Source organism: Notamacropus eugenii, chromosome 5, assembly GCF_028372415.1.
Source record: "Notamacropus eugenii isolate mMacEug1 chromosome 5, mMacEug1.pri_v2, whole genome shotgun sequence".
NCBI classification, from domain to species: domain Eukaryota; kingdom Metazoa; phylum Chordata; class Mammalia; order Diprotodontia; family Macropodidae; genus Notamacropus; species Notamacropus eugenii.
In genome coordinates, this window is record NC_092876.1 from 9,845,862 (window position 1) to 9,870,389 (window position 24,528).

The 24,528-nt window shown below is 38.0% G+C and overlaps 2 protein-coding genes across 2 annotated transcripts in view; both read left to right on the plus strand.

The window, feature by feature from the left end:
* Positions 1 to 7,162, plus strand: part of LOC140503155 (vomeronasal type-2 receptor 26-like) — a 47,212-nt gene extending 40,050 nt beyond the window's left edge. The window contains 1 exon segment of the mRNA XM_072606969.1: positions 5,248 to 7,162. Coding sequence (XP_072463070.1) covers positions 5,248 to 6,191 — 944 coding nt within the window. The 3' untranslated portion in view covers positions 6,192 to 7,162.
* LOC140503288 (uncharacterized) overlaps positions 1 to 24,528 on the plus strand; it is a 256,515-nt gene that overhangs the window by 215,358 nt on the left and 16,629 nt on the right.

The following is a 24,528-nucleotide window of genomic DNA, read 5'->3' on the forward strand; positions in this document are numbered from 1 at the left end:
TGGGTTTTTTGGTTTCTAATTGTCTATTTCTCCCTATTATTGAAAATAGATATACACTTCATTAATTCTCTTTTCTTTTCTATTTTCATAATGCATGATATTAGGGATATGATTTTTTCCCCAAGGACTACTTTAGCTGAATCTCAGAAATTTTGGGATGTTGTGCCATCATTATTATTTTCTTTCATATAATTATTAATTGTTTCCATGATTTGTTCTTTGACTCTCTCATTATTTAAGACTTGATTGGTTTTTAAATTTTATTTATTTAATTTTAGTTTTCAACATTCATTTCCACAAGATTTTGAGGTCCCAATTTTCTCCTCATTTCTCCCTTCCCCTCACTGCAAGACACCGTGCATTCTGATTACCCTTTCCCGTGATCTGCTTTCCCTTTTATCACACCCCTCCTTTCCCTTATCCCCATCTTCTCTCTTTTCTTGTAAGGTAAGATAGATTTCTATACCCCATTACCTGTATTTCTTATTTCCGAGTTGCATGCAAAAACAATTCTCAACATTTCTTCCTAAAACTTTGAGTTCCAACTTCTCTCCCTTCCTTCCTCCCCACCCATCCCCACTGAGAAGGCAGGCAATTCAATATAGGCTCTACATGTGTAGTTGTGCAAAAGACTTCCATAATAGTATTGTTGTGAAAGACTAATTATATTTTCCTACATCCTGTCCTGCCCCCCACCATTTATTCTATTCTCTCTTTTGACTTTATCCCTCCACAAAAGTGTTTACTTCTAATTACTCCCCTCTCCCATTTGGCCTTCCTTCTATCATCCCCCCCCACACCCCACTTATGAGCTCTTCCATGTCCTGAGACCATTGCATATTTATTTTGGAGGTTTTGGATGTAGAAGCCTTGACTTTGATGTCTTCATCTGATGGTATCTTTTATTCTTCCTCATCTGAAAGGATGGAAGGAAATACCTTTTAGCAGAGAAAGTGACTTTCTATAGTCTTTTCTCCCCAGTTTTTTGGGCATTTTCCCAGTCAGTTACTTGACTTTTGAGTCCTTTGTCAGGTGGAAGGTATACTCTACTGCCCTGTAAGTTCTCAGTTCTTCCAAGGTGGTACAATCAAGGGAGAGGAATTTATTCCTCTCCTGAGGTCAGCACTCCTCCTCACCCCAGGACTGCCACTCAGGACTGAGACTCAGATCGAGCTGCTCAATTCCCCCATGTCTTTAGGTCTAGGGCTCCAAAAATGGACGCTGCTGTCACAGGGCTGCCACCATCCTAGGGTCACAGCTAGGGCTGGACCCTGCTCCCTTCTCATCTAGGTGAAAGAGCTTTCTCACTGACATTTGAAGCTGTCTTTGGCGTTTGTCAGTTGCGTATCCTTGGAACCACAGCTGCTTACCCATGATTCTATGCCCCAAAACCTGCTCCAGTCCTATTTCTGCTGCTTAGGTGTGGCCAAGGCTGTGCTTAGCTCCATTCTGAGCCACATGCGATAGACATTTCCTATCAGACTTCCAGACTGTCTTGGGCTGGAAGTCTCTTCACTCTTTTGTTTTGTAGTGCTCTAGAATTTGTTTAGAGTTATTTTTTACGGGTATTTTATGAGTTATGGGGGTCCAACTAGAGCAGGTATATCCTTCTACTCCACCATCTTGGCTCCACTCCTCTTAAGAGTTCATTGTTAATTCTCCATTCGGGTTGGTGTCTTTTGTTTGAACTACTTGAACTAATAATTATTTTCATTGCATTATTCATTGTAAAGGATGTACTATTTCTTCCTTTTTACATTTACTTGCAATATTTCTGTGCTCTAATACATGGTCAATTTTTATAAAAGTTCCATGTGGTGCTAGGAAATTTTATATGCATATACCTACATACATTCATACGTGTATTTATATACACATATGTGTATATACATATGTGTGTATATGCCTATATATATGTATGTATGTGTGTGAATATTCTTTTGCAGAGCCATTTAGCAGATGACATGTCTTTTAATTCTGATTACTCCCGCAGCAATTTGTTCAGTTTAATGTTTTCCTCTTTGTTTATCTTTCTGTGAGAAGTATCCAAAAGCTAAGAAAAGTATCTTGAAACTCCTGTCACTGTTATATTGCTGTCAGTGTCTTCTTGCAGTTCAGTTAATGTTTCCTTTATGAATGTTGAGGCTAAGACATTTTGAGCATATACGTTTATTCTGATATATTGGTTTATTATCTAAGGTTCCCTTCAGTACAGTTATTTAGAGCCTTTTATTTTTGAAATATTTGTTTTAGCTTTCTCAGATGATATGATTGCAAGTTCTGGTTTTTAATATTTACTTCATGTATAATAATTTTTCCATCCCTTCCTTTTAAATTTTTCAATGTATTTTAACATTTCTTGTAAGCAAGAGATTGTTGAGTTTTGTTTTCTTATCCAATCTGCCATTCTCCTTCATTTTCTTGAATTGCTTAATCCATTCATATTTAAAGTTATGACAGTTGGCTTCTAGTTTCCTTTCTCTACCTCCAATATTGGAGTCATCTAGTTAAGGTATTTTCTCTCTTCTTCTATAAACATGGTGCTATGTTCCTTCAGTTGCTTTAGTTTAATCTTTTTTTAAGGTGGGTCTTTTCCACTGGCTCTCACTCCTCTCTTGTTTTATACATTTCACTTGGACGTTCTTTTTGTTGGTTTCTTTTGACTTTCTGTTTTATCCAATTATTTATTTTCCATTCTTGTCCTCTCAAATAGATTTCCTTTTCCTATCCTACCTTCAACTCATCTTCTTCATTCATTACAATCCTTTTCAGAGAGAGGTTGTTTCACTTTCTTCATTATCTGTGTTCTCTTTCTGTTCACTCTAGATCCTCATTCCCTTTTGCCTGGCCCCCATAATTATCTAGTCTCTCTCTATTCCCTCTATATCTTATAGAGTGATAATATTCAACATTTCACTTCTAGGTTCTACCATCTTGGAAATTTCTGCCACTGTCTTATAAAGCTTGTTTCATACCCACAGTTCAGACAGCTGCCAACCTGGTACTACAGAGTTGGTTTCTGTAGTTCTCTGAGGCCCTGGGAGGGATTGAGATGGGTAGTGAAGTTGAATTTTATTTTAAGGCCAGAAATGTGTTCTTCCCCTTTCCCTCTCTTCTTCCACGTTCTTGCAGAGATCTTTTGCAGCAGAAAAAGCTGCAACTACAAGGATGGCTGTCTGTCAAGGCTACAGCAAGCTTCAACAATCTGTAATACTTCATGACATAGGCACTTTCTCTTGGACTGAGCAAAATTATGCAGTCTGATGCCTGTACCTGTACAGCACTAAAAGGGGGCAAGGTAAAGAAGAGTGTGGAGTTGAATTTTCTTGCAAGCCCATGCATTGAGTTCTTGGATCATATGTCAGTTCATTTGGTTACCTAGTGTAGTATTTATGTCAGAAATGTGGTGGTCAATGGGGCACAGTTTGTTGAGCCATCTTGGGGTAGATGTCAATTCATGGTTTTGTTTTACCTTCTTTTGGATTCTGGGTGTCCTAGGCCAGGGAGATAGTTAAAGATACTTTCTCTCTGGGGTAGAATTTCTCTATTGGAGAGTAGTGAGGAGTCATGAGGATCAGATAAAACATCTAGCTCCACCTGTTGCTGGTCACATCACCTGAAAGTCCAATTTCCAGGACTTTCCAGAGAATCAGAGGATAGTACATATGATTAAAACTTTTTGTAAATAATGAGGGAGAGTCTGGAAGCAAATTATTTACTATCCTGTTAGAAAAAAATCTGAAGATACATATCTTCAGAAGGTAAAATAAAGATGCAGATAAGCCTTCATAGGATGTTGACCCACAGCAGAATTGAAAAAATTCTGGGATATCTGGATCAGAAATATAATGAAACAAACTAAGTCTTTAGCAGGTACCTGAAAAATGGTAAGGGTCAAAGTGGGTGGTTTAGCCTAGAGAAACATTATACCTGTCTTCACATAGCTCCAGACTTCTATACAGGAAGATGGATTAAATCTCTATTTCTCCACAAACAGAACTAGAAGCAATGGATAAAAGATTAATATTTTCAAAGACATACTCAATGAATAAACTTAAACTCTTGTATTGCCTTCAGAAGTTGTATATTCCCTTTCAATGCTCTTCAGTCAAAGGTTGGGCATTCATTGGTTATTTTTAGAGGCCATTTTTGTTCTGATACAGTTTGGCATAAATAGCATCTCAGATATGTTTTTGCTCTGAGACTCTGTGCTGCTTTGATTTTTGTAATGATATGCCATACCAAATTCTCTCATTTGCAGTCCAGGTTGTTTGTTTTATGATCCTACTAGATTGTAGCTAATGTTTCTTTCTCCATTTCCAAGCTTTCTTTCTTCTTATCCAAGTATTCTAAACTATGTTTCTCTCTTTCCCCATGGATTTCCTTATATAAGTACATGCTAATAATTAAAAATGCAGTTTCACTTTGTCATGTGTTATATTCTGATCATTTTAATAAGTTATAACTTTTCAAAGCCATGGGAAGGTCTTGACTACACACTGTAAGGAATTTCAATAATTTCTGAGTATTTGAAGTCTCCAGCAAAAGGAACCAATTTTACCTAAAATGTTAAGCATATACTGTGAATTCATATATGCCAGATTAGGTCCAATATTATCAGCTGCTAGTGATTGAAGAGAAGAAACCTTGCAAATTATGCTGAGCAGGTAATGGTGTTTGAACTATCAACTGAAATACCTGAATGGTACTGGATTCATTGTCACCTACTTCCTTAAGACATCATCTGAACACATCACTGTTGGTTAATACGTCATTAATTGGCTAGACATCATCAGGAGGGATGTTGCTGGGGTAAGAGGGAAGGATGTAATGTAGGAAATCATTTTACTTTTCTAGCTATTAACATTTGCTACTCCTAATCTATTAACATTTGCTACTCCTAATACTGCCACCCTAAAACAAAAGAGATTCAAAAGAGATATGTTAGGGTTTTGGTTTTCTATTCTTATATTGTCATGAGAGTACATTAAAAACTCTATTTCCATATGAAAGGATGCATAATCTGAGACTGAACATGACTTATGTCCACGAACTCTTGATTGAGTTGGGCAATATGGAAACATCCTCTTTCATCGTATTGCATACTGGTGGCACTATATCTCACTATTTCAGAAGGATTCTATAGAGTCAACTGAAGTGATTTAATGTGATAAAAATGATTTCACTGATCTAGGGCTAAGGTGAAATTCCTAACTATAAGATATTGAGATCCTCTTTTTCTTGTAGACATGGACAATTGCATGACATGCCCAGAGGCTATGTATCTAAATAAAGAGAGAGATAAATGTGTCCCCAAAACTGTGGTCTTCCTCACTTTCAAAGAGTCCTTGGGATTGATTCTGACTTGTATAGCTCTTTCATTTTCTCTCCTCACAGTTCTGATTCTTGTGATATTTGTGAAGTTTAGAGACACTCCCATAGTCAAAGCCAATAACAGGACTCTCAGTTACACACTCCTCATATCCCTTACCTTTTGTTTCCTCTGCTCCATGCTCTTCATTGGCCATCCAACATCAGCAACTTGCCTCCTACAACAAACTATATTTGGAATTGTGTTCACTGTGGCTGTTTCTTCTATTTTGGCCAAAACCATCATTGTGATTCTTGCCTTCAAAGCCACAAGACCAGGAAGCAAACTGAAGAGGTAGATACAACCTAGAGCTTCTAATTTTGTTGTCTTCATCTGCTCCATGATCCAAGTGACTCTCTGTGGCATCTGGCTGGCAACCTCTCCACCTTATCCAGGTCTAGACTTACACTCAGAACCTGGTCATATAATCATTGTGTGCAAAATAGGTTCTGTCATTGCCTTTTATAGTGTCTTGGGTTACATGGGCTTCCTGGCCCTGGGGAGCTTTGTAGTGGCTTTTTTAGCCAGAAACCTTCCTGACACCTTCAATGAAGCCAAGTTTATCACATTCAGCATGCTGATCTTCTGCAGCATGTGGCTGTCTTTCATCTCTGCCTATCAGAACCCCAAGGGAAAGGCTATGATGATTGTGGAGATCTTCTGCATTTTGGCATCCAGTGCTGGGTTACTAGGCTGCATATTTCTTCCCAAGTGCTATGTGATCCTTCTGAGACCAGAGAGGAACACCTTGGAATATCTAAAGCAGAAAGCAGATTCTAGTAGGAATCATTCTGAAATTTTAACTGGGAGTCACATCTGACAGTATGAAGCGTTCCTGCAAAAAAATATTTGAATCAGTACCAGAAATCTGTAATTGGTGATATCTGAATCTTTATTAGGTTCTCCACTAAAAATGCCAACCTTTCATGGATATTGTTATTCTAAATGGATCATCATCTCTGGACTATTACAATAGTCTTTGTCATGTTTCATTCCAAAATGTCTCTTGTTCTCCACATTAAGTTTGCATTTCAACCCTACTAATTCTTCTTACATGTCTCGGGGGATTTACTTTGTTACAATTCAATAACCAAACATTAAAATATTTGCTATGTGCCATGCACTGTCATAAATGCTATGGGCACAGACAGTGACACAACAAAGAACCTATCCTCAGACAGTTTAAAATATGACCAAGGGGGAAATGTACACACTTAGCTAAGATACAAATCAAGGTGGGAAATTCTAAGGACGATTCAAGGTTTAAGTCAAGTTTAAAATGAGGAATTAGAGGGAGAAATAATTTTTGCCTTACAAGTGGGTGAGATAAGGTTTCAAGAAGTTTTTGGCCGAGTTGTGCCAAAGTAAGGGACTTCATCATATGCCAGTACTAGCCATGAGTTATAGAAGGAGCAAAAATACAATAAAAGGAAATGGAATGATGAAAAGCAAATATAGAATTAATGCAGTTTGGTTGCAATGGAGAGAATATAAGGGAAATTATGTGAGATAAGCATGGAAGGAACATTGGAACATATTGTAGAGGGCATTACACAGCAGTATAGGATTTAATGTGATATTCAATAGATCATATAGAGCCACTAATTATTTTCAGTAGAGGAAGGTAGTGACTAAACTTGTTCATTAGGAAGATTATTCAGGCTATTATGAAAAGAATTCATTGGAGAAGTGATGGACTAGAGCAGGAAGAACTATCAGGGGAAACAATTAAACAACAGATTATGTATCTCGGATGAGCTACAGGGAAATAAAGACTCAATTGTGACTCTAAGTATGTGCAATTATCACAAATGGAAAAATATTAGAATGAAAAAGTTGTTGGGGCAAGATGAATTCTGTTTTGAATATGTGAATTCCTTTAGATATCATGTTGCCCATTCTTCATTTTTGAAGAGGACTAGTGACATCACAGGTGATATCTTGACATACATAAATTGGATTAAAGTGAGGAAGAATTACACAAAGTCCTCAGCCTCACTCTCTTTTCCAAAGTCATCAAAGTTCAGTGGCAAATAAAAAAAAAAGTGTTGATGGTCCAGTTTGACCGTGGTATCTTTGATGTCTGACCAATCTCTACCTGCTCTAGAGTGCCTGCTTCATCTGCCTTCAAAGCCATTTGAATAAATTATTCTCATCCACCCATTCCATTGGGGGATTCCATCACATGCTTGGGGCAGATATCTCTCTAACTTACCAACAGGTTTGAGGTCTGTCAGTTACTTAACCTTGTTTAACCATAGTTTAGATGGTTTTACTGGGGTGTGGCTGCTGTAGAGGCAATAGAAAGCCACTCAAGATTAGGTAGATGATTTTGATGTTTGTGTGAGGGATGTACTGGAAAAAAGAAAGACTAAAAGCAGGGAAATCAATGAGGTTATTGTAATAGTCTCGATAAGAAGGTGATAAGGTCCTGAACTAAAGTAAAGGCTGAAGATGGAGAATAATGGACAACCCCTTTTCACACATGCAATTCTGATATAGACTATAGGTTCCCTGATCCCACATTATACCCTCTTACCTTGGAACATTCAAATTTCCTCCACCCACATATGCACCTTTTAAAATCTTTCTCTTTCTTTTAGGTTAGTTCTAGGTCAGCATACCCACATAATGGATATTATCTAGTTGGGCAGTCATAGGATATAAGTTCTTTCATGACCTGTGACTTTCATCAACCAATCTTACCATCAAACTACTTCATATTTTTAGCCATAATCCCAATCTACTTCCCATCAGAAATTTGGATTCTGTCCTGGAGTGACCCTAGGTTTTTCCTTTATAGATGAGCTTTTCCTGTATTTTGTTGGAACCAATCCTCTGCTTTAATTTCCATCCACTGACTCCAATCCTCGCCCCCGAGAAATTAGCCCTCTTTCCTTTCCAGTTATTTTATGTATGGTCTTTCCTCATTAGAACATAAACTATTCTAAAGCAAGAAAATGATCTATGTTGTATGATATTTTTATTCATTTTGTTAAACATTTCCCAATTATATTTTCAACTGATTTTAGAGTTGTGTGGTGATCCTGTGAGTTTAACATGTCTACTCTGGGGTATGCAGTTTGGGGCACATCTACTAAGCCTAGAGAGTAGATTGGAGGCTGTATGAAGGACTTTATGAACTAAACAAAGGAGTTTCTATGTGATCCTACAGGTAATAAATATAGACCAACTGAAATTTACTGAACAGAAGAGTAATATGGTCCAATCTGAGTTTTGGAAAAATCACTTTGGCCACTATGTGTAGGATAGTTTGGAGAGAAGAGAGACTTGAAACAGGGGAATCAATTTAGAGGTTTTCAGAAAGGTAAGTGAGAGGTATGAAGGTTCTGAGTTGGGATCATGGGTGTATGAGGACAGAAGTGCAGAGAGATGTTACGTAAGAACAATCTATGAGATTGGCAACTAATTGGGTATGGGTCGTAAGGGATGCACAAGCTTGTGCACCTGGGTCACTGGAAGGTCTTTTTATCAGGACAACAAAGCTCACAAGATGGGGTGGGTTGTGGGGAAAAGATAAAGAGTTCTGTTTTGGACATGTTGATGTTGTTGTTGGCATTCAGGCCTTGAGGTATGCCTAACTCTTCATGACTTCATGTACAATATCATGCTTCCATTATCTCTTGAAGTCTGCATTCATCATTTCCACAAGATCTATCCATCTCATCTTCTTTTTCTTTTGCCTTCAATCTTTCCCAACATCAGAATCTTTTCCAATGAGTCTTATCTTTTTGTTATGTAGCCAAAGTATTTAAACTTCAGCTTCAGTATTTGACTTTGAGATGCCTATGAAATATCCAGGACGAAATGTCTAATAGCAAATCTATGGGTGTGTATCTAGATCTGGGACTCATTTGTATATAGTGATAATAATTAAACCCACAGGAGCTGATGAGATCATGAAGAGAGGATCTAGAAAGGGAATAGAAGTTGGCCCAGGTAAACTTTGGAGTATATCCACAGTTGTGTTGCTGTTGAGACATTTCAGTCATATCTGACTCTCCATGACTCCATTTTGGGTTTGGGTTTGTTTTGTCTTGTTTTGGCAAAGATACTGGAATACTTAGCCATTTCCTTCTCCAGCTCATTTTACAGTTGAAGGACTGAGGCAAACAGGATCAAATGAATCTGAGTCATAGGGAGCCTGTGGAGGGCGAAGTTTGCTGAAGGAGTGGAATAGGAAGGGTGGAGCAGGAAGAGGCAGAGCTAGAGCAGAGCTGAGAGGAATTTAGTCTTGACAGCAATCAGAGCCAGGAAGGATGAAGGCTGCTGGCTAGTGTGAGTGAAAGGGCTTGTTTGTGATTTTGTTAAAGGGAATCTCCTTGTGATTTGTTTAATGGAGCTGGTTTGTGGGAGGTCTAGCAAGGGGAAGACTTGGGGATGGTGTTGTTCTCTGAACTGATATTCTGTATAGATTTTTGTTGCTGTGATGGATTTGGCTTTCTGGTGTCTAAAAAATGTTTTGGTTCTTCCTTCCATATGGATAGTCTGTGGTATTTCCCAATTCAGAATTGTCATGGAATATTCATGACCAAGTAAGCACTGTGGATATCGCATTGGCACTGCACACAGACATTTTACATTTTACAGAGACAGAGACCTAATAACAAGGCAGATGCACAAATCATTCTAACAACATGTGCAATTACAATTCTACTTTTACAGATACACACAGTTACTGAGATGTTCAGTTTCACCTTTATAGAGCCATGCAGTTTAAAAATAGCAGAGGCACACAGGGAGACCAATTAAGAGGGATGTGTGTTTTAAGAAAGGATATCCTTACTAGAGTGATTCAAGATGAACCAGTTCCCTGAAGGGGCCCTTGAGTTTTCCTTACAAAGAACACCAAACACAATGACAGTGGGAGCTTGGACGATTGGAGCTGGGACAAGGCAGAGGACTCACTACATCAGGATGGGGTGGTGGGGTGGCTTGGTCTCCAGAGAAATAAATCTCTGGTGGTGCCTAGTCCATTTCCACTGGTACCAGAGAGTCTAATGGCCTGATTCCATGTCCAATTCCACTTTTGATACCAATTAATGTCAACCAGAAAGAATTGGCCTTTAACCTGTGCATAGCAAGAACCAAACAGAATAGGCTAGAGACAGGAAAGTCAGGAATCAAACAGAAGCTTAATTTAAAGTGAAGGAAATGGCTTGCAAGCAAGGATGTGATCTACATATGAGCCATGGCCCTAACTCAAGTGGGAAGATCCTCTTCAGTGTAGTTAAACCTCTATATTTATTCCAATGACTGTGCAGTGAGATCGAGTCTTGACAATGAAGGGTAACAGGAGCAAAGTGACAAATTGGATTCATAGTGTGGTTTGTGACCAGAACATGGATACAACAGGTACTTGTCTGAGCTCAGAGAACACCTTGTATTGGTCAAAGCAATATAATAATCCCAATTCGGGCATTTTGCTGTGCCTGAGATCATCCAGAGGGTGAGCAAAAAGGATTGTTCCTATGCCAAGTTCAGGGCACAGTTTGCTTTCTGGACCTTAGCTCTGGACAACAGAGCTGGCAATTGGCCAGTGTTGTTTTTCTAGGAGTTTAAGTGAACAATTGCATATGTGCTATGTGGGATTCCAGAATGTATTCTATTTTCTTGATTTCTAGTGATACATTTTATATCAGGATGATTTTGTGCTCTAGGAGAATATAGAATAAATATAGAATATAGAATAAAAGGAAGAAAAGGATGTTGAATACATTTTTTAAAGGCTTATTATTGTGATAAGGCTAATTTAATTTGGCATATTTTTTGGAATTGCTTCACTTAGAAAAACTGAATCTCTTTCCCATTGCAAACACTGTTTTTACTAGAAGGAATGGTAATTAGAAATTTATTTTCTTTTTATGGAACTTGGGGATATAGTCATGATACTTAAAGACATTTTATACCACCTTAGTTTTGATAAATTTCAATGTTAAGAATTTATTTTGCTGTAAGGTTAAATAAGAGATCTGTACATTTATAGGCTTCCAAATAATTTACTCCATCCGGGTCTAATGATTGCCTTTCTATATCAGGCTACATTTTAAGTTGTTTTTAAGAAAAGGAAATACTTTAAGAAAGGAATGCTTAAGTCAAAATCTTTCGTGTAAATGTTTCAATAAAAATCTTTTGTGTGATTTTTAGAAGGCCTGATAAATTTTATTTGTTAAACCAATTTATTGCAATAATTTCACAGTGTTGATAACACTTGTGTCTGGTTCTCCTGTGATCAGTGAGTCTTTACTGTTTGAGGAGAAACCTTTTAGTTTGGAAACTCTGAACATGCTTTTTGAGTTCCATTCTTAGGTTTGTTGAATCCTTGAATCTACCTTAAATGAATGCTTTAAGAAAACCATCAGCAGTCAGTACCTCAATGGGAGTAACACCTGATACCTGAGTTTAGTGAATGTCTGTCCCTGGGAATAAGATAGGGAGATTATCTTCATAAGAAAAAGTTGCACACAATTCATTTTTCCATACAAAATTTCATACACCTGGTTCCATATACTAGAGTGTGAATAGTGTCATAGAACTTTGTAAGGTCTGAAATTTCCCTGGCTGGAGAACTCTGTCCCTTTCCAAGAGCTGATATCCCTGTGCATTGGGATACTCTCGGTTTCCCCAAACAGAGGAGTTAATTTGGTACTGAAATAAGAGTCCAGGAGCTCTAGACTGGTTATAGATAGAAGTTTAATTAATTAGACTACTTACATTAGTGGCCAGTTTGAGGTGGGTAGTCTCCGTGTTGGATTAATCCTAACAAAAGACCCCAGGAAAGCCGAGTGATAATTATGGAAAACAAAGGGAGAAGGAATTAGAGAGTACATCACTACTGATTGGTGGCTAGGTTGGGGTTTCTGCTTATTAATGAGCTTATTTCTGAGCTTGGGCATCAAGCCAATGTTGTTGGGTAAATGCATAAATGCATAGTTGTGTGCTGGTCATTGTATTTGTGTTATGGCTGTTCAGTGTCTCAATTGTGATTTCAACAGATCACCATGTCTGCGCTTCCACCTTTCAGAGAGTTTAAGTTATGGCTTTCACTTCTTACTATGTTTTATGGATTTTCCCCAATAGTGACCCTACAATGCACTCCTGAAAGCCACCCATACTTTTTTCCTGAATATCTTCAGCAAGGTCCCTGAAGTGGCTCAATACTGGGGAGGTTAGGGCATTTTGGGATATAGCCAGAAAGGGTGGTTCCATTAACATACAGAAACCACACAAGCAACACATGTACAGGTAGGGAAACAACATAGCCAATAAGAAAACTACCACAATTGTTGCAATTTTCTTTCGTCCCATCCCTAGGGAGGTGAAGAAAGGACCAATACCATTTGGTGATTTGGTGACAGTTGAATTTCTGAACTTAATTCATTACAGACCATGTTCAGAACTATGTTCAGAAACAAATAAATACAACTTTGGCAATTTAGCAATATAATGGTGGTGATACAGCATAGAATCAACTAAAAATTAGGGTCAGATTTTCTCAGTTTACCCCTTTTTGTCAGTGAATGGCTTGTCCTAATTTTTCCTGAAAAGTTCATGTAAGGATAACAGGCTTGACCTATCACCACACAAGCCATAGAAAGAGTATTCAAAGCCATAGACTAATTTTAGTGGTAGTACAATAATGAGCATCAACCCACATCCAGTGTTTACAGCAAATTTCATCTTGGAAGTCAGACAGCCCATGTATTAGTCTGATATCTGGAGAAATGTTTTTGTTGGGACAATCTGGAAAATGTCTTGTCCTCAGCTGGTGATCTTTAGTAGAATTTTTTTTCTAGTTTCAGGTTGTAGAGGCTCCTTTGATGTTCCTGCTAAACTCTTTTACAAAAGAGATCTCAATACAAGCTAGTGTGCCCGCTCAAATTTTACATCTTCATTAACTAATTTATGTGGTCAAAATCAGCTGGAAACTGAACGTTCTGATCTGATCAATAATAAAGCTAAGAAGGTAAAGGCAAACTTAGAAACCCATAGTTTGCTTGGAACTTTAGAAAATTTAAGTCTTCACATGTCCCATTAGAATAATCTACATTTGACGTACAGGAATGTCTGATCTTGTTACTTTCTGAAAATTTTATACTCTGATTCCAATTTCTTTAGGAGATTCAGGTGGTACGGAGGATTCAATCCTATACATGAGAACAAAAGTAACAGGCCACTTGCAGGTAGAGGCTTTCCACCCCTAGGTTCCATGCTTACACAAAGGAATTTACTTATAAGAGGCTGACTTCCCTCCAATTATAATAAAAGACTTGGGAGGATATTTAAGTAATTAATGCCCATATATGTATATATGTAACATATATACATATATGTATACAACAGTCTATAACAACAGCGTAATGTTCAGCTGTTATCCATATTCAAACGGAATAGATATTACACAAACAGTATTTTCACTAAGATTACTGATAATTCCAAACTTCTGTTCCTTAAAACAGAAGAGGTTTCTGACTTCCACCCCCACAAATTACATGACTACACGTTTAGACTGAAAATAATATGATCTTACATACTTGTGTTGTGCTCATACCTTTTACTGATGACTTGCTCTGATTATAGAAATTTGCTATAAAAAAAAGCAAGGACGTGACTGTAACATCAAAACGGGTCTTAATAACTCAACAAATATATGGTTGGATAAGCATCGTTAGCTCTCTTTCATTTCAGGTAAGAGTCACAGTTTGACAACCAACCATGCAGTAACAATTCCACTTTGCAGTCACACTCAGGTGAGAAAAATTCTTCATTGAACATAATGAGGAAACTAAGTCAGGAGGATCCTACTTTAGACTAATGCCAAGGTTCATGATAACCAGATACAAACCTTCACCTGGAACAGGTCAGGATTACATTCCCTGTATGAATGCTTGTGTCATGTCTTTCCACTGGTGGATTACTGACAATGATCTATCGGCCAAGTATAACTGAAATCAAACCTCAGAATAAAACCAATTGCAATTCCAAGAGTTTCTACTTCAAACAAACAACAGATTTCACTAATCTCAGTTTAGGGTTAGATACCGTTTCAATAAGCATAAAAGTTTACCAGTACTCACACACATAACAGATTTTACTTCATATCTTTCACTTTTTTTTCTTCTCAAGTTTAAATTTTTTAGGAACTCCATAGCTCAAACAAGCTCTTTTTCCAGGGCTGATGACTGCCTATATAGATGGTTTCCAGGAACCTGGCAAGTTTACAAGATAAGAATTGACAGGGACCACAGAGAAGGGGCTGAGCCTGATGCCCTTGCCTGCCCACCCCATATACACTTAGGGCTACTCGGGGCTGTGCTATTTGACACTCCCCTACTTCATGAAAGATGGAAGAGGCTAACCTTGCTACAGTTCCCCACCCCGTTACAACAAGGTGGGCTTTGCTGAATAGACAGAACAATCCAGTTGAAGCTTTTGCCTCACTCTCTCCTTTTACATCACCAATTTTAGGTATTAACATTATGATAACCCCACTAGCTTATTTCATAATCTTAGAACTTTCATAAGTGAGAGCCAAATTGTTGTGCTTCTAATCCCCTCTTAATTACACGCAAAGGTAATATTCAGACCCTGAATTGCATTTATAAAACCTTATAAGGCAGGTTTAGCATGGCTAATCAAATAACACAACTGATTTTAAACAATATTTTCACTTTTAGTTTCTTTCAGTTCATACTCTAAAAAAAAAAAAATTCTGATACAAAAGTTTACCAATTTGCACAGTATTGTGTCTTTGAAACTTGAAAGAAGTCCACTATCAATCAGGTGGCTCTAACGCGATTGAATGCCTTTCCAAATTACCTTACACAGAAAACGAGGCACCTAATCACCTTTGGCATTGTGTACTGATCATATCTCATTTAGAAACTAATAATGACAGTTAACATTTGTAGCGTCTGCCCTCTGCCAGGCATTGTATGAGGAACTTTACACTCGTGAAGTAAATTGAGGTAACTTTCTTAAAGTCTCCCAGTTGGCAAATTTCAGATCCATGCAATTTCTCAGTTTCTCTTAATGCCAAATAATATAATAAATTCTGACATCTTAAGCATCAAATTATTAGGGACACATTTGACTTAAAATGTGAGTGGAATGAATTCAGTTACACCTGGCTCTACGTTCGAAATACTATTACATAAAATCTGGGGTTATGATTTTAATACTTTAGCATTCTATTTTATAGAAATGCTGTTTATTCCAAACATTTCACATTATGAGCTTCACTATTTAAAGCCACTGCCAGTGATTATAAAAGTTGCAATCTGATATTAACATGTAATCTACCCCTGTTATCATACTGAAGAGTGTCTTAATTTAGTTCAAATCAGGTTTGCCAATCTCAGAAAGAACGCAACGAGTTTATATGATTTTTTTTAATGAATAAGAGTCTCATATAATTAACGGTCAAACTTCCAATTTTAACACACATACCAATTTTAAAAGTTATTTTTAAATTGACCAGTACTTATGTTTGTAAGGCTCCCTAAATTCTAACTAGATGTTCCAGTTAAACTCTGTTAGTTTTTGGTTGTTTCCTAATTCACACAAATCTTTTTTTCTTGTTGTGAGCCAGGAAAGGGTTAAATGCCAGTTCTATTCCAAAGTGTTTTTTACTTTAAAACTTTTACGGCCAAAGTCCCAAAACTTCCTCTTGATAATCATGCAAATGCAGGTTGCTTACTGCTGGAGCTTTAAAGTGACAGTAATCCTTTTTTCCCTTTCCCCCAAAATTTCCAAACTTTTCAATCCTCTGTTAACATTTTCAGTGCAAATAGATTACTTCCTTCTGCCCATGCTCCTCTCATTCCTACATGTTCAAACTTTCTGGCTGTTCCTTCTATATATGAATACTTCTAGTGGACTTTGGTTAAAACCCCTTTAAAACCATAAACGTACTGCTTCTTTCCTATTCTGATATGAGTTCTAAGGGAAAAAGATCCCCACCAATCTTTTTTCATCATTTGTTCTTCTACACTCAAGAACATGGCCACAGATCAGGAATGTAGAGGAAGGGAAAGAATCTTTTTGACAACATATAGTGGTTCACATTAATTATCAAGAAAAGAAAGATTTGTCAGCAAAAGTTTTTCTTTGTTTTATTTTTTTCCTGATCCAAACCTTCTTACTTTCTCTTACTGGTTTATGCCAATCATATCTCAGATAATCATCCCTTCACTGACTATATTATCTTTTTCTCTCTCTCTGATCCACACACTCAGGGTGCAGCAGTCAGCCAGGGAGAGAGGGAGAGAAAGAGAAATAAATTCTCTCTCTCTTCTATAGCATCCTCTATTCCTCCTCTTCTTTGGGAGCCCATACCTTGGGGTCCCATTCCTCTCTCATAATCACATGACTTGCTACTTTTTTGTCTGCCTTCTTAACTCCCTTTAGTCTGATAGCCAGCAAGCCAGCATTTCTATATACCTCTCCTTTTTTCTCTGCCATGCCAGCTCAATCCCCAGAAATGAGAACAGTAGCATTCCACATTTCTCTTTCTAACTACACCTCCATTTCTAGATTCCTAATCTCAATTCTGAGTCTAGGACTTTGATAGTGACTTTCCTCAATGGTATGAGAGTCAACCCACATCTGCCATTCCACTCTTCCTTTCTTTCCCAAACCTAATGAAAAATAATTATATCAGAAGGAACTCTAGGCCTTTTAGCAAACTCAGGGTATCCCCATACTCACACTGTGGCCCATAGGTGTCCAACACAGCAACCACACACACTTAACAACATGGAAATTAAAGTCCATCAAGGAATTCTCCTTGGTCTATCCCCTCCTCTGTTTGGAATATCTTCGGTACCCTCCCGACTACACCAATTGTAGGGTCTGGAATTCCACTGGATGGGGAAATCTATACATTCCCAAACATGAATATCCCTCTGTACTGGGATATTCTTGGCTTCCCCAATCAGAGGAGGTAATCTGGTAACAGGGAAAGAGGCTGAGTCATTCAAATTGATTATAAGAAATAGTAGTTGAATTAATAGAATTATTTACATAAAGGGGGGCAGTCTGGAGCCTCTGCAGACATTTACACCAATAGTGTATTTATCCCCACTTCTGGGTCTGGTTCTGGTTGTTGTCCTTCCTTATTGAAGAGGACCAAAATGACATCACCATGATAAAGTGAAACTTCCTTGTGTCCGACTGTGGCTGATCAGACCAATACAACCTCAGAATGCTCTACCACTGGGTGAGCACAGATACTTCATGTGAATATTTGAGGTGGATACTCCAGATTTTTGCATCCTGTGTTTACTTTGTGATGTCTCAATTCTGCTTTGCTCATAGAGCACAGCACCCTTTCTGATGTGGGCACACCATGCTGAGCACTCCTGTGCAAGTGTCTTCCATGTTGCACAGTCAAATCTAAAGTTCTTGTGAGAGACCTTGAGAGTGTCCTTGTATCATTTCTTCTGACCACCATGTGATAGCCTGCCCCATGCAAGTCCGCCATAAAATAGTCTTTTTGGCAAGCATGTATTTTGCATTTGAGCAACCTGGCCAGACCATCAGAATTGCACTCTGAAGCATAGTTTGAATGCTTGGTAGTTGAGCTTGAGCAAGAACTTCAAAGGCTCGTACCTCATTTTGCCAGGTGATCCTCAGAATCTTCCTAAGACAGTTCAAATGGAAGCCATTCAATTTCCCCCAATATGCCCTCCTTTCTATCACAATCCTCCCTTCCCTTATCCTCATATCCTCTATTTTCTTGTAGGGCAAGATAGATTTGTATACCCCATTACCTGTATTTCTTATTTTCCAATTGCATGCAAAAATAATTTTTAACACTGGTTTTTAAAACTTTGAGTTCCAATCTCTCTCCCTCCCTCCCTCCCTCCCTCTCTCCCTCCCTCCCCACCCATACCCCTGAGAAGGCAAGCAATTCAATATAGGTTATACATGTGCAGCTATGCAAAAGACTTCCATAAAAGTCATGTTGTGAAATACCAACTGTATTTCCCTCCATCCTAACCTGTCCCCCATTTATTCCATTCTCCTTTTTTCCTTTGTCCCTCCCCAAAAGTACTTACTTCTAATTGCTTTCTCCCATTTGTCTTCCGTTCTATCATCCTCCCACATCCCACTTATCCTCTTCTCCTCTACTTTCCTGTAGTGTAAGATAGATTTTCATACCAAACTGAGTTTGCATGTTATTCCCACCTTAAGCCAAATGTGATGAGAATAAACTTCACTTTTTCCCTCTCACTTTCCCCCTTTAACCTTCTTTTAAAAAAAAGCTTTTTCTTGACTCTTTTATGAGATAATTTGCCCCATTCCATTTCTCCCTTTCTCCTCTCAATATATTCTTCTCTCACTCCTCAATTTTATTTTTTAGATATCATCCCTTCCTATTCAACTCACCCTGTGCCTTTTGTCTATACACATACAATCCCTCCAACTACCCAAATACTGAGAAAAATATCAAGACTTACAAATATTATCTTTCCACATATGAAAGCAAACAGTTCAACTTTAGTAAGTCCTTTACGATTTTTCTTTCCTGTTTATCTTTTCATGCATCTCTTGATTCTTGCGTTTGAAAGTCAAATTTTCCATTCAGCTCTGGTCTTTTTATCAAGAATGCTTGAAAGTTCTTTATTTCCTTGAATGACCATTTTTTCCCCTAGGGTATTACTCAGTTTTGCTGAGTAGGTGATTGTTGGTTTTAATCTTAGCTCCTTTGAGTTCTGGAATATCATATTCCAAGCCATGACATCCCTTAATATAGAAGCTGCTAGATCTTGTCTTATCCTGATTGTATTTCCACAATACTAGAATTGTTTCTTTCTGACTGCTTACAAAATTTTCTCCTTGACCAGGGAACTCTGGAATTTGGCTACAATATTCCTAGGAGTTTTTCCTTTCAGATCTCTTTCAGGAGGTGATTGGTGTATTCTTTCAATATTTATTTTACCCTCTGGTTCTAGAATATCAGGGCAGTTTTCCTTGAAAATTTCAGGGAAGATGATATATAGGCTCTTTTTTTTATCATGGCTTTCAAGTATTCTGTCCTGGATCTATTTTCCAAGTCAGTTGTTTTTCCAGTGAGATAGTTCACATTGTCTGCTATTGTTTTCATTCCTGTGGTTTCGTTTTATCATTTCTTGATTTTTCATAAAGTCATTAGCTTCCATCTGCTCCATTCTAACCTTTAAAGATTTATTTTCTTCAGTGAACTTTTAGATCTCCTTTTTCATCTGATCAATTCTGATTTTTACAGCATTCGTCTCCTCATTGGCTTTTTGGATTCTTTTCCACTTGAGTTAGTCTATTTTGTAAAGTGTTATTTTCTTCAGCATTTTTTTCATTTCCTTTAGCAAGTAGTTGACAGTTTTTCATGATTCTCTTGCATCACTCTCATTTCTTTGCCCTATTTTTGCTCTACTTCTCCTACTTGATTTTTAAAATCCTTTTTGAGCTCTTCCATAGCCTGAGACCAATTCACATTTTCTTAGAGGCTTTGGATGGAGGAACTTTGACATTTGAGCTCTTCCATAGCCTGAGACCAATTCATATTTTCTTAGAGGCTGTGGATGGAGGAATTTTGACATTATTTTCTTCTGTTTGTATGTTTTGGTCTTCCATGTCACCAAAGTAAGATTCTATAGTCTGATTCTTTTTCCAGTTTTTGCTTATTTCCCCAGCCTTTTACTTGACTTTTGAGCTCTTTCTTAAGGTAGATCTCTGTTACCAGTGGAGGTGTTGGGGTGTGCTGTCAGCCACTCAATTCCTCCACAATCTTTGGGCCTACAGCTCCAAAAACTGTTGCTGTCCAAAAACTCCAACTCCAAAAAGAGTCGCTGTCTCTGCCCCTGCTGCGGGTCCCTCTGCCCCCTTCCCTCTCTACCACCCTGGGGCTGCGTTCACATCACTCCACTCTCCTGCACTAGTCCCACAGGCTTTTTCCACTGACCTTCCAATTTGTACTCGGCGTTTTGGGGCCCTGAAATCTGGAAACTGCCACAGGTGTGAGAGGTTCAGTCTCCCCAAGGCCTGCTCAGGTACCGTTTATGCTGGTGTGGCTCACACTGGACTGCACTCTGCTCCCAGTGTGGTACAATAGACACTTTCTGGTGACCTTCTAGGCTGTAACTTTTCACAATTGTGAAATATTTCATATTTATTTGAATAGTGTTTGGGGAATAAAAACCTCATGTCACAAAAAAATATGGTGTAAAAGGCTGGAAAAAGTTTTATTTTTATTATAGTTTAGGTAATGGTAGTTAAAGGAGACTGACTCACAGGGAAAATCTGTTATTTCATTGTGCTCTCATTACAATTTTCAGTTACTACATGTAGTATATAGTGAAAAGATTAAAAAAACACATTGACTGTTATATTACATGACAAGCTGCTATTAAGTCTTAGGTAATGTTTTCTTCAAGGAGAGATAGCACATTCTCAGATATAGATATGCAACAGTAAAGAATTTTGGTTCTGTCCATTAAAAATGATCATTTAAAAAGTTATAAGAATCTTTGAAAGTGAATGGCATCAAAATAAACTCAAACAAACCAAGAGGCAGAAGGTCTAATTCTTGAGTCAGAGAGGATATCTACTATTCTTATTCTTGAATTCAGTTTAATTCAAGTCATTTGAAGACATACTTATCAATCACCTGTATCCCAGTGAAGCCTTCTTTTGACCAACACTGGAGATATAAAGAAAACAACATAATTTCTTACCCCAAGAAGTGTTTATTCCATTATTTTGTAGCATTGTGTAGTATTGGTGCTCATAGCAGAGACTACTATAAGAAAGCATGAGATAAGAGCAAAATTCCAATGGGAAAAGAAAAAAAACAAGCAATGTTATGAGAAATGAGAGACAGTGAGGTGAATTAGGAAAGGGTTCCCAGTGAAGGCAAAACTAGAGTTGATCCATGCCTTCTTACAGGTGGAGGTGGATGCAAAAAGGTGGATGCAAAGAGTGTATGGAAGACAAGTGGGAGAGTGTGGCCAAAACTATAGAGATGGTGGAAGAGAAGATGAGAATGATGCTGAGTGACTAATTCAATTATGAGAAAACATCTCATATAGGGTTAGCCTAGAGAGATAGATGGGATTCCACTTATGAATGGTCTTGAATGATAGGTTATGAATTTACACATTAATCAGTGTGCAATGGGTAGCAAAACATGATTTTTCTTATCGTGTTTCTTATTATCATCTACCTTTATTATTTACTATTATTTATTATCATTTTATTAACTGTACAGAAATTCATTTCTAATTTCTATCACTAAGGATGCAAGGAAGAAGATTCATCATTAATTTGAGGGAAAAAAGGTTTGTTTTGCTCTGGCTTTTACTTAGCCATCTCTTTTCTATTTTGGAAATAAACCTTTTTCACTCCTGGTTTCTTTGAGAATGGTCATAACTTGGTCAGTAGTACTTGGAAACTTGTGTCTGCATGTGAACTCCATCGTGCCTGGAGACAGAGCTTACATCCTTTCCACATCCAAGGACAAAGTGAGTGGAGGAATTATTCCGTCATCTGAGAGAGGACTGTGCTGCCCTGACCATGGAGCCATAAATTAAGGAGAGCAAGGGGCCACAGACCTGGAAGATTGCAGGCACTCTCTGTATGACTTCACTTTGTGACCTTGTCACCTCTCATGGACTTATTTCTGCTTCAGTGTCTGTCATTCCTAGAATCAGCTCCCTCAGACTGTCATATGCAACTCCTGACACTACTAAGGCATACACAGGTTTCTGCCGCTGAAGAGGAGTCCTTGAAGCCTCCAGGCAAAAGATCTACGTGGACTGAAGGCTAAAGGGAGTGGGAACCCAGCCACCTCCAATATGAAGAGTACTGAGAGTCACCTTTAAAACCTCCATAAGTAGCCTTTTGTTCCTCCAGGGTTATTCTTGTCGTTGACATGGACTTGATTCACATATTCTCCCAAGTGTCAAGGACAGACAAAAATTAGGGCAGGGATTACAGATTTTTTTTTTCTTTTGCAAGGAAGCATTTCTATAGGAACATGAAGCAAACAGCCATTATCTCCTGAGATCTACCTGTTCTTCAGCCCCTCACAGACTCAGGACTTAACAACTTGCTTATTATTCAGGATCGATTATCATGATGCTTTCTCTTCTTTTCCGATCGCTGCTCCTGTATCTGCTTCTACATGCATTCAGTACTGACGTGTTCTCTTTTGTCCAACAAATCAGTCATGACTTCTGCAGAAAGGGGACTTGAAAGGCAGATTTTTCTCCTTGTATTCAGTTGAAGTGAGCAGTTTCACAGACTTAGAAAATCCTCAAAAGACTTGTAACAATTTTCAGTAAGTGGCTGTGTTGCCATACTTTAAAGAGTTGCATTTCTTTGTGGTCATTCTGAAAGGTGCTCATAGCCCATGAGACTCACTACAATCTGTTCTCACATCTTTTTTACTCATTTTAATTTCCAATATTTCAGTATTTCTTGTATGTGTGAGAAAGACAAAGATAGATACAAACAGAGATAGAGAGACAGACAAGTCAAAGGCAGAAAGAGAAGAAAAAGTTTGAGAAAGAAGAAGGGAGATGGAGTGGGGTAGGGGAGAGAGAGAGGAGAAGAGAGGAGAGAGAGAGAGAGAAAGAGAGAGAGAGAGAGAGAGAGAGAGAGAGATTAGAAGAAGGGTTCCCTCTCCTTTGGCATTCCTCATCTCTGTAACAGGGGGCCCCAGGATGAGATAGCTTAGAAGGCTCCGCCCATATTTCCCAGAAGAAAGCACTTTGTAGCTTCTCAGGTATGAGCCATCCTGCCAACGCTGAAATCAACAGATGTTAGGATTTCAGCCCTGTGACTACAGGTGAAAGGTGAGCATGAAGGTGAACATTTCTCCTCCTAAACAATATCCCCTCTTTTGCCTATCTCTCTTTGGAGTGATTATCTCTATAGGCCCTGCTGTTTAAGGGGTGACACTAATTGAAACAAAACAACCCATAACATTTAATATTTGCATTTTATTTTTCATATTTGTGATTGAAAGAGTCTAGCGCAATGTGTCGTAGTGGGTCTTTATTAAATGTTAGTTAGATAAATTCCACTCAATTTCCAAATATATTTTCTAAATCTTCTATGCAGAGCACTAGGTAAGCACTGGGGAGTCAAATACACAACCCCAATCCTTCCTTCCTTCCCCTAAGGAGCCTAATGATATTTGTGAATGAGTTAATGATGTAAATATCAAGTGAGCAGACTCAATAACGGATGTCTGTCTTCAAAAACAAATTGAATATTAGTGACTCACATACCCCTAGCCCGTATAATCAGACCATACACTTTGCTGAATTTCCATTTGATGGAAACGGATTCAATGTCTCTTTAGATCCTTACACAATGACACTTATCAGATCTACTGCTACAGCCCATGCTGTAGAACAGAGCAAAGATAACTAGCCCCTGTAGGAAGTCTGAAGTGGCCCACTCTACGATCATCACTCCAAGAATTTATGACCCTTATTTCTGAATACTTAGCATGGAGACTTCAGGACTTTTCTCTTTTCTCCCTCCAGGAAACGTGAAGATTTTTACTTGCTGGTCTGAGTTCTTATTCAATAATGTCAGAATCACTGGGAATTTAGCTATTTTCCCAACAATTTTGGAATATTCTGTATTGATTTCAATATCGCTTTTTAAGAAGTCCCTCATCTCAGAAAACGTTATTGTTCTATCACTTCAGTAATGTCCAAATCTTTGTGACCCAGTTTGGAGTTTTCTTGGCAAAGACACTGGAGGGATTTGACTTTACATCTAGCTCATTTTCTAGATGAAGAAACGGAAACAAACAGGGGTAATTGACTTTGCCATGGTCATACAATCAGTATGTATCTGAAGGCAGATTTGAACTCAGGTATTCCTCACCCCTGGCTTGGCATTCTAACCACTGTTTTATCTAGCAGCTTTTAAAGGCCAGGAATATATATTATTTTTATTGCTCTCTAAATTATTTTATTGAGGAGACTGGCTCACAGAAAAAAAACTGTCATTGAATTGTGATCAGACTGCAGGTGACTGTCAATAATAATTTATAATAAATGATAAGTAAGTTAAAAAAAGAAAGGAAACTTATGTGGGATCACCAACTATTATTTTGTCTGATTTATTTTATACAA